This window comes from Danio aesculapii, chromosome 24 (assembly GCF_903798145.1).
Source record: "Danio aesculapii chromosome 24, fDanAes4.1, whole genome shotgun sequence".
Classification (NCBI taxonomy): Eukaryota; Metazoa; Chordata; class Actinopteri; order Cypriniformes; family Danionidae; genus Danio; species Danio aesculapii.
In genome coordinates this window covers 1299183-1310921 of record NC_079458.1, presented here as the reverse complement: position 1 = coordinate 1310921, position 11739 = coordinate 1299183, and the positions used below count along the sequence as shown (strand labels likewise).

The 11739-nt window shown below is 40.0% G+C and overlaps 1 protein-coding gene across 1 annotated transcript in view; it reads left to right on the top strand.

The window, feature by feature from the left end:
• The first annotated feature begins 495 nt into the window (after positions 1–495).
• Positions 496–11739, top strand: part of rheb (Ras homolog, mTORC1 binding) — a 30629-nt gene continuing 19385 nt past the window's right edge. Inside the window, exon 1 of the mRNA XM_056451223.1 lies at positions 496–752. Within this exon, the coding sequence (XP_056307198.1) occupies positions 701–752 (52 nt within the window). The 5' untranslated portion in view covers positions 496–700. The remainder of the gene's footprint in view (positions 753–11739) is intronic.

The window sequence follows — 11739 nt, the reverse complement described above, 5'->3', positions numbered from 1 at the left end:
AATTTACACTTCATTCCTTCTTCATGTAGGTCTGTTTAGGACTATTTGCTACAGATAATGTACACATATTTTTATTGTCATGCCCTTTTATAAGCAAGCTTTGGTATTTGGTTTGGTATTGGTAAATTTACGTGTCTGGATATAATTAAATTTATAACTAAACAAGCTTTTCTTTCTGTGGAGACTGAGAAAATCTTTAAAAGTAACAGATACATCTTGGATATTATCATTAATAAATGAGCCAACATGTTTCCAAAATTGTACCATTTTAAAAGCAATCGTTCAATTCTCAAATCTACAAACGCGTGTCTGCGTGTTTAATCCGGCGTCTTCTCACTGACAACAACGCTCATCCATTCACATGCGCTCTTCTACAGCACTACAGACGCGCTCAGCCAATAGTCGCACGATTAAAAGCGACAGCTCCCGCCTCCCAGGCTGCGCTCAGCCAATCCCGCGCGCTCATCCTTGCATAATTAACGCAGGTTTGCGGTGAGCAGTGACGCAGAGTCTGAGACTTTCCTCGTAATTTAGCACTCAAAAACCGCTTCATTCGGAGGAACGGATTTAATATTAAATCTTACATCAGTGTTCAGCACGAAGACGCGCAATACCGGCTCAAATCCATGTGATTTCGCTGTCTTTTTGGTGTGGATTTTGTGGTACATGTGGATGTTGATGCGGTAGGGAGTAAATAAAGATGCCGCAGCCGAAATCGCGAAAGATCGCCGTCCTGGGCTACAGATCCGTCGGTGAGTGTCTCTGCCTGTGTTTTTTAATGCATCCTTGAGCACGATGCTTTGTGACACTCGATCATGCTGAATTTCTCCTTTCTGTTGGTGCATTCACTGATGAACTTGATGCTTCAGTGTTCGCGCTGTCCTGCAGATGCGCACAGGCCTCAGACTCACTGTCTTCATGCATGTGCGGTGTTTTATGTGTTTAGTTAATGCATTGGCTCTATTTTTGTGTTCAGTTCATGCATTTGCAGTGTTTAGTGTATTTATTGCCTCATGCATGCATTGGTCAGCATCTCTCAGGCTGATGACTGAGGCCTGCCTTCATTTATTGGAGATTCGTGATGTCTAATATGTGATGTGATGTCAGTGATTAGCATCGGTATACTTCAAGACAGAGGCTGTGTTTCATGCATAAATACACCATTCACCATTCTTATCATGCAATATATACCTTTAAAATATGATCAGGGAGATATTAGTTTCTAAAAATTCACAAAAGTGATATACTGTTATTTTATTTCAATCCTTCTGTCTGTTTATACTATGATATATAATAATTATTATATTATATTATTATTATATATATAATTATTATTTTTCTTTATCTGTGGACTAATTGTTTTTGAGACATGGTGGCTCAGTGGTTAGCACTGTCGCCTCACAGCAAGATCGGTGGTTAGAGTCCTGGCTGGGGCAGTTTGCATGTTCTCCCCGTGTTGGCGTGGGTTTCCTCCGGTTGCTCTGGTTTCCCCCACAGTCCAAACACATGCGCTATAGGGGAATTGATGAACTAAATTGGCTGTAGTTTATGTGTGTATGGGTGTTTCCCAGTACTGGGTTGCAGCTGGAAGGGCATCCGCTGTGTAAAACATGCTGGAATAGTTGGTGGTTCATTCCGCTGTGGTGACCCCTGATGAATAAAGGGACTAATCCGAAATAAAATGAATGAATGGTTTCATCCATCCATCCATCCATCCATCCATCCATCCATCGTTCTATCGTTCTGTCTATCTATCTATCCATCAATCCATCCATCTATTTATCCATCTATCGTTCTATCGTTCTATCTATCGTTCCATCCATCTATCTATCTATCTATCTATCTATCTATCTGTCTGTCTGTCTGTCTGTCTGTCTGTCTGTCTGTCTGTCTGTCTATCCATCTATCGTTCTATCTATCTATCTATCTATCTATCTATCTGTCTGTCTGTCTGTCTGTCTGTCTGTCTGTCTGTCTGTCTGTCTGTCTGTCCATCTATCGTTCTATCTATCTATCCATCTATCCATCTGTCTATCGATCGTTCCATCCATCCATCCATCCATCCATTATGTTTATATGAATTTTTTAATGATATATAAAAAAATACAAAAAATATATCAAATAAAATATAAAACTTTCTTTTAGAGTTTTTTTTAATTATTAAATTGTCAAAAAGATGCCATTTTTGCCAAAAATAATTACAAAACTGTTTAACTTTAAGGAATGAACAGGTCTGTATTATAATCCTGACAACTTTTGTGTTTTTATCATGTTTATTTAGATCTTCATTAGCCACTACCAATGTATTTCCTGGGGTCCAACAAATAAAATGACAAATTTACATAAAATCATCATCAAAACCTAATTTACATTAAAATAAGACAATAGAAACAAATACCAAAACAAAAAATATACAAATTTACATGAAAACATACAATAGACACCAATACCACAACCAAATAAAGACAAATTTACACTAAACCATAATTATAGAAACAATACAGTAATACAATACAATTTGAAATGGGTTTAAAACATCAAAATTATCAATAAAATAGTACTATAGTACAATTTGACTAAACGCAAAAATAATACAACATACTTTTGTGTGAAATTAACATGTTCTCCCCGTGTTGGTGTGGGTTTCCTCTGGGTGCTCTGGTTTCCCCCACAGTCCAAACACATGCGCTATAGGGGAATCTATCTATCTAATATGTTTATGTTCATTTTTTTAATAATATCTGCAAAATATACAAAAAAATATCAAATAAAATATATGGACCCACCCCTCAATAACAAGATGTCCAGCATTTGTCCTATTTTGACTGCTACACCATCATAAATTGTGAAAATGACCCATTGATAAAAGCTTTAAGACCAGCCAAATCATCTGTTGACCGTCACATCACTGTGACTTCAGCTAATCAGTTCTGGCCGATGCAAACTATTCTTTTTAGTGAGTCCAACATACACAAAGCATGCACTCAGATGTAGGTGAGGCCATCTTTCACTGTTGTATTGTTGGTAAATAGAGAACACATTTACAGGTAACTTTTATTCTCAATCTTGTTTTTAAAAAAAGTGTGAAGCACCAAAAGCAGCCCATATTCAAATTAATTTGGATTAAATAGTGCTTAAATGTCACTAAAATGCAGCGTCCTCATAATTTAATAGAAAAAAAGGTGAATTACTGCAAAACAGTCCACATTTTGAGAGAAAAGAAGCACCCCTTACACAGGCTGGCTACAGGCTTGAGATAAACTGAGAATGTTCAGCTGCTCTCTTGTTTTTCTGTGTGTGTGTGTGTTTGTAGTTTTCACGGTTTTCACTGTATAATATTTTTCCCATGATGAATATGTGGAATTACTGCATTATCTCTGAATTGTTCATAGTGATTCTGACAGTATGAATGACCTTCTCTGCTGCCGTCGCTGCATACTGCATGTAAAAATGCAGTTCAAGATCTAATAGAGGTGAAATGGAGATGAAGTCTTTGAGTAGTTTTGATTTTGTTTTTGATATAGATGCCTTTATGCTTTAGTAATGGGATGTAAAGCGCTGATTTCCTCTGGTGGATCTGAACTTTGGTTCCTCTATTGCGTCTCATGCTGATGTGATTGTGTTGCGTCAGTGGTCATTTAGAGCAGATGTAAACGCATTTACACTGAACATGCGTGTGTGTGTGTGTGTGTGTGTGTGAAACCTCGGAGAACATGTGAATGTCATCAGGACACACACAAGCTGCTTTTCATGCAGTCGTGAGCAAACATTCAGCATGTGAGGATTTTAAAACTTCCAATTCACAGTGAAGTAAAATCAGGGTTTATGCAGCAGTATATACCAACCCAGGCTCATTCCGAAAACGTAGTCCCGCGGACGTTTCTGGAGACTGCAAATTATGTAGCCGGAGATGTGTATGGCCGCATTTAATTTTTTAAGCGAACGCTGCGGCGGTGGTATGACGCCATTCCTCTCAGCGTTTACTATCTGACCTCTTACCTTTGTGTGGAGGGCTTTCCCGCTGCAACCAGTTTGTCCGGTTAGCTCGTCCTGTGCATCGGCGGACTTGAGACGCAGAGAGCAGCTGACCACGACGACGACGACGACGACCGGGTTCGAGTCCAGGGAAGAACGGTTCCAGAAATCAGGTTAAGCAAAAACAGAATCCAAGAAATAAAGTGAACGAGTTCATAACAGGGTGAGAGTGTGGTAAAATCCGAAAACGTGGTAAAAATCAGACGAGGGCTTTTCTTTTTCTGGACGGCTTTTGTAAATTGTTGGTTGGGTTCAGGGAAGTGGGCGGCTGGGTCAATCGGTGAAATTGGTTGGGTTCAGGGAAAGAGGAGGGTGGATCGGCCGGCCGGTCGCCCAGTCAATCATTCAGCCAGTCGGACAGACAGACGATCTTTGGCCTCTGGTGGGTTCATGCGAGAACGGCACGGACATTTGAGAAGTGAAAAAGCGCACACAGCGGCCACTCGCAGATTCGCAAAAAACAAAAACCGCAAAAATACGTACCTCCCGGGACGTATTCTCATGGTCTCCAGAAACGTCCGCGGGACTACGTTTTCAGAATGAGCCTGGGTTGGTATATACTCTATAATATAGTGATTGTTAAAAAGCCTAATAGAAAGCACTCAGAATGAGTTATAATAGCAGACAATACTCCTGTCTGCATTTATGTTTTCATTTGATATGATCTAGATTTAGCTAGGATTTTAGAAAAGCCGGTCACACTTCACAATTCAGGACTTGTCTTTTTTTTTGCATGTAATTTAATGTTTACTAAAATGAATTTAATATTTCTACAGCATTTATTAATCATAGTTCAACATGAGGCATTATTAAGATCCACAGTTGTTTTTAATGCACTGTGAGATAACGTGAACTAACGATGAACAACTGTGTTTTAATTAACGTCAACAAAGGTCAATAAATACTGTATTGTTCTGTTCATGTTAGTAAATACATTAACTATGTGTCCTGTATTGGAAAGTGTGTAAAATATATGCTGGTATAGTTGGCGGTTCATTCCGCTGCGCAACCCCTAATAAATAAAAGTCTAATCCAAAGGAAAACAATTGAATGAACTATATAAATTATATTAAAATCTTGATTCTGGTTGGCTGCCGAGCACTCTAAGATGTTTGGTTATTGTCAGATAAACCCACAGCTGAAGTAGGTCCGGCAGGTTTAGAGCGCATTACAGCTCCATATCACTACACTGAATGATTAGAGTTATTTCACAGCTACAACAGTCAAAAATTACATCAGGACACAACAGAAGGAGGAGGAGGAGATGTGGAGAACACTAGTGCTGCACACAGGAGACGTTTCAGGAGGACAAACACCTCAACATCTCATTCAGAAGCTGTGGTATAAGCAGAATAATGACCTCCGGAATGGTGGATGATTAGAAAATAATACACACCTGAGGTATAACGGACACTCCGCTTCACCACCTCAGCTGTGCATTACTGTCTAATAATCATTCAGTCTGTCGTCAGTTATTCTGTACAATAGAGTCCAGCAGAATCCGACGCGAAGGCTTTGATTAGCACAGACTAGTGAAGGTTACGCCGCTGCCATATACTGAGCCCAGAGCCAGAAACGGCAGCAGTGAGCTGAGCCGGAGCGACTGGAGGTCAAAACATGCATTCATCACGCTATCTGTGCTTCAATATCACATGCATCTGCTGCTCCGAGGACTCAAACTTATACGAGAGCTTACTGCGTCATTAAAACAAGGAATAACTGACTGCCGTTCAATTATTAGAAAATAATACACTCCTGATCTGGCCGTGATGTAAAACCAGTTATTCTCTAATAATTGACCATCCTGGAGGTCATTATTGTGCTTCTCTGGTCTCCACTGTTCAGGTGTTGTTTTTGTCAGGTGTTTGTCCTCCTCAAATGTCTCCTGTGTGTAGCACTAGAAGGGCTGGGCGATAAAATCGATATCGGTATTTATTGACCGAACACCATTGTCAATATCGATTTAAAAAGTTTGGTATGTAGTTTCAGTATGAAGGCTATAGGTATATTAAGTGAGTAAGCTGAGTGTGCCTTGAAAGCAATTCCAATAAGCTTAGGGTGTCAGTTTGTCATTTCCAATGGAGGCGCGCAACGTGTTCAGCGCTCACATGGGAGTGACGTGTTCATGGTGTGCAAGTAGGGTTGAGTATCGTTTGGGGTAATTTCGGTGCTAAATCGATACTTTTAAAACGGTATCGGTGCCAAAACGCTGGCTGAACCGATAGTTTTGAGCCACAAAATTATGGTGGATGACTCTAGAAAAACCTTTTTTTTATAGATTTGAATTGCATTAATATATTTCCCCTACTGAAAAAACCAGCTTAAACCAGCCTAGGCTGGTTGGCTGGTTTTATCTGGTCGACCAGCCTGGTTTTAGAGGGGTTTTGGCCATTTCCAGGCTGGTGGCCAGCCATTTCCAGCCTGGTCTTAGCTGGTCAGGCTGGAAAATGACCAGCTAAAACCAGCTTGACCAGCCTAGACAGGCTGGGAGCCCAGCCAAAACCAGCTATGTCCAGCTTAAACCAGGCTGGTCAAGCTGGTCTTAGCTGGATTTAGCTGGTCATTTTCCAGCCTAACCAGCTAAGACCAGGCTGGAAATGGCTGGAAACCAGCCTGGAAATGGCCAAAACCCCTCTAAAACCAGCCTGGTCAACCAGCTAAAACCAGCCAACCAGCCTAGGCTGGTTAAAGTTGGATTTTTCAGCAGGGTCCTTTGATCTTTTGTTGGTTAGCATGAGTTTAAGATTTGCATTGTGAGATTACATTAGCTAACTACTAACCTGTGGAGGCTGTCATCAAAATACTGAACTCCTTTTGTCTAGGGTTGGGGCTTGTGACTGTGTTTACATGGTTTTCAGTGATCTAATGATTTGCCTTAATCTGAATAAGACAATAATATGATCAAGGTGTTTACATCAGTTTGAATGTTCCTTTCATGATCCTGTCTTACATGTTCTAGTCAGTGGTGGTTCTAGACCAGAGAAACTGGGGGGTAAAATGTTATATAAAATGTTATGCACTGACTGTCACCATGGGGAAGATAAAAAAGGAGATATTAGAAATGAGTTAAACTATTATGTTTTAAAATGTGTTGTAAATAAATCATGTGTTGAAGACTGAAATCAAAACTGAATGAGTTGAATATGACTTACATGAGCGTGACTGAAAACTACATCTGATCAACGTGTTACATCTGTTCTGTGGTAAATGCCGACTGTTTGTAAATTCAAGACTGCATTTTCTAACGTAAAACTATGTACACTAGATTTCTGATTAATAATGGTCTCTGCATAGCCGAGCACTTCTATATTAAAAGTTTTAAAATCGCTATTACCTGTGTCAATTTGGGCATCAAACTCTGACGAATGCGAGGAACTAGGCTAATGCACGCAGCACCGTAATGACAGAGAGAGCAAGTTCGCGAGTGACACCTAGAGCGTGCAGAGAGAGGCCTCGGTCATATCTCCGCAGTCTGCCACCGATGGCTGATCTCGCTTCTCTGTGGCGTTTTGACACAAAAATACGCGTCTAAATTTAGGCAGGCCAGAGGGATGGCCAAGCTTGTTGACACGGGGACTGATGGAAGAGTGCTCTTTTAATAGAATTTGATACCGCACGTTAAATGGGAAGAAGGAACCCTCTGCATTTCGCGACACAAGTGTGTCATTAAGTTTGACGTGTTTCCCCCTTACACGCAGCTTTTATAAAGCATCTGCTTCACATTGTCAGAATCCTTGCTTGTAAAATACGCTTTAGAATGCTTAAAAGCAAATTTGATGAACGCGATCATGCGTGTTGATCTGTAGAGAGTCGCTCTCGCTCACCGAATGCGCTGTACTGCGTGCGTCCGTTCCCTACGCAACAAGAACAAACGCCTGACATCACCTGTCCGTATTCCTCAAGGTTGTTTAGAATTAAATGTTTAGAGATGGTGACAGCGTGTACCTATGTGTGCCTTTGATGCACCCCTTGATGCTTCTTGCGTTCTTGTCGCAACACCAGTGGCACCGAAATTAGGCACCGAAATTCATATGCTGATTTGATCCGGTACACACCGGTTACAAAGGTACCGGTGCTATAATGGCACTGGGTTTCGGTACCCCTACGTGCATGTGGCGGACACATGACGCATGCGTTTTCCAGTCGCACCAAGTTGAAAAAATCTGAACTTTTCCGAATGCCGTGAGCGCACTGCAATTCACGCAAGTAGAACAAACTAATTTGCTTCACACTTTGTATGGAATATACACATTTCAGTAATAACGGTAGACTAATTACCTGAGATAAGCACAGCGCACCCAAACACTGCAGTGTTTGTTACTTCTCTTCATAAAGCAATGGGTTGTCATCCTCTGAGAAAACGGTCGCCTACTTACGAGAGACGCCATAGAAAATAGTGACGGAAACCACGTGCTCGCGCTAGTCACTTCGGGTCAGAATAACAACACGCGAAAATGAGTGCCATATAACAGCAGTGAGGAGATCGTAAATAAATAAGGATGTAAGAAAGTCGCCAGAGTGGCTTTTTGGTTTCTTTTCTTGTGCATCCCAGCCACCAGCACCCCATTTAAACGATTTAAGCATAGTGGTAATGCAGTCATCCAACTTCACACTCTGTAATGTTGCAGTGTGTGTCTGAATAATGATGGCTGGTTCCTTTACTTGAAAGCTCAGAGTTGATGATCATAATTAGTGTTGTTGACAGAGTTTGAGGGTTACTGTATTATTATTATTATTATTCACACCTCAACAGATGTTATTACCTTTATCATTGCACACACTTTGTAACATGCTATTTATCAAGTTTAAGAGTCTCTTTAACACTTATTTTATTATAAACAGATTAGATATTTTGTTTAAATATTTTTGTTTTGGACTATTAAAACTTTGCCATGGTAATGTTGGTGAATTAAAATAAAGTGGTTAAATAAAAAGTCATAATATTCCTTAATGTTCTGTTAAAATATTCATTAATAATCGATATCGAATGATCTGAAACATGATATCATGGTAATTTCTTATGCAATATCGCCCGGCCCCAAGCACTAGCTTCTTCCACATCTTCCAGCCTTCTGTTGTGTTGTAATGTGTTGTTTGACTGTAGTAGCTGTGAAAGAACTCTAATGATTACAGATGCACCGAAATGAAAATCCTGGGCTGAAACCGAAAAAATTCTGGATCCGTTCGGCTGAGATCTGAAACTGAAAATGCCTCGTAATAACACTCATTTGCTCCAATTCTCACACACACACACACACACACACACACACACACACACACACACACACACACACACACACACACACACACACACACATACACTATGGACAATAGTAGCTTCCCGATTTCCCTAAAGCGCATGTGTTTGGAGTGTGGGGGAAACCGGAGGAAACCCACACCAACATGGAGAGAACATACAAACTCCACACAGAAACACCAACTGACCCAGCTGAGACTCGAACCAGTGACCTTCTTGCTGTGAGGTGACGGCGCTACCCATTGCACCATTAAATAATATAAAGTACATTTTTCTAAGACTTTATTTATTTTTTCTAAGACTTCTTCAGTTAATTTCAATAACTTTAATTAATATTCATGGAGAGAATTTGTTTTTACTTTGACTGTGATGCTTGCACTATCTAGTCAGTGATTTGCTGCTTGGGTCATGTGATTTTAGTCTTCACGGTCAACAAACCGTGCAGTGCAAGGCATTGAAATGAATGGGTTTTAAAACGCGTCGCTGTCCACTGTTAGGCACCGTGTCGCAGTATAATCTCTTTTTTGGGCTTATTTTCCAGATGGTTTCCCCCAAAGTCCAAACACATGTGCTATAGGGGAATTGATGAACTAAACTGAAGCTAGAAGAGCTTCCGCTGTGTAAAACATATGCTGGAATAGTTGGCGGTTCATTCCACTGTGGCGACCCCCTAATAAATAAGGGACTAAGCTGAAGGCAAACGAATGAATGAATACTGAAAATATATATATTAGCTAGTATTCATTAGCTCTGATCATTATAAGTACTATAAATGTTAATTTAATGGAACTGCAATGCGCTCAAAACCTGCCGGAACTACTTTATCTGAAAATAACAGCACACCTTAGAATGCTCATCAGCCAATCAGAATCCAGCGTTCAGCAGCATTGTAGTACACTGCTCATTAAACCTGGGTGATGTTGTGAAGTGCAGCATGTGTGGGAGGCTGAAGGCTCTCTGTGTGTCCACTTCAGCGGTCAGTGACTGAACGCCCACATCTGGGGTCAGAACTATATGTTCCTGGTGCGTTTGCTCCTGTTTCAGCCTCTATTTATAGCGCTGATGAGGAAGGATGCTTGAAATCTGATGCTCTTTCATTAAAATGGAGGGAAAGAGGGCTGCGGCGGCTCTCTAATGGCTTTATCGTTCATAAACGTGATCTGGCGGTGGAATAGATCTGCTTTTTATAGCCGGTGATGTTTAGAAGTTGGCTCTCGTTATTCACATTACTGTCTTATTGTGAATGATTCTTCCTGTTAGTATATTTGCACATTTTGTCATTTGGCTTCAAATTAGCCTTCATTTGAAACGGCTTTCTTCAATGTCAACAGCTCCATTCAGAAAATATATATACCTGTGTGTGTGTGTGTGTGTGTGCGTGTGTGTGTGCGTGTGTGTGTGCGTGTGTGTGTGCGTGTGTGTGTGCGTGTGTGTGTGCGTGTGTGTGTGCGTGTGTGTGTGCGTGTGTGTGTGTGCGTGTGTGTGTGTGTGTGTGTGTGTGTGTGTGTGTGCGCGCGCATATGTTTTGTCATGTGATGAAACGCTGCCTTTTGAGTAGAATAAACAGAATTTATCATAAGAGAATTTTAAATGTATTTTATATATTAAATATTCAAATAATGGTGAAATGGTGACTCAGTGGGTAGCACGATCGCCTCACAGCAAGAAGCTCGCTGTTTCCAGTCCCGGCTGGGTCAGTTGGTGTTTCTGTGTGGAGTTTGCATGTTCTCAGCTTGTTCCTCAGGGTGCTGCAGTTTCCCCCACAGTCCAAACACATGTGCTATAGGGGAATTGATGAACTAAATTGGCCGGAGTGTATGAGTGTGTGTGGGTGTTTCCCAGTACTGGGTTGCAGCTGGAAGGGCATCCGCTGTGTAAAGCATATGCTAAACAAGTTGGCGGTTTATTCCACTGTGGTGACCTCTGATTATTAAAAGGACTAAGCTAAGTAAAAAAATGAGTTAATGAATATTCAAATAATTTCTTATCACAAGTACTACAGTTAAAGAATCTGCTTTAGAATTGTATTCATTAGATCTTTACTTTAAGATTGTCTGCTAATTAAAGTCAAATCCAAGTCTTAATTAAAAACCTATGATTTTAAATAATAGTTTGAATAACTCATTTATTTAGTCTTTGCCATGATGACATATTACATGTTATTTTAGTAATAATTTAGCAAGATACTAGCGTTCTGCTTGAAGAGCAATTTAAAGGGCTAACTTTTTTTTTTAAATGAAACTAATTCCTTGAGCCTAATAATATTAACCTTTTATCTGTTTTTACATTTTATATTTATAATTATTAATGATTAATTTTAAATAAAATATATATTTGAAATGATTCATATTTATTTTATATTCATATTCGTTATTGATAACGATAAAATGAAGATGATGATGATAGTGATGATGATGATGATGATGATTATGTTAAAGTGATGAAGG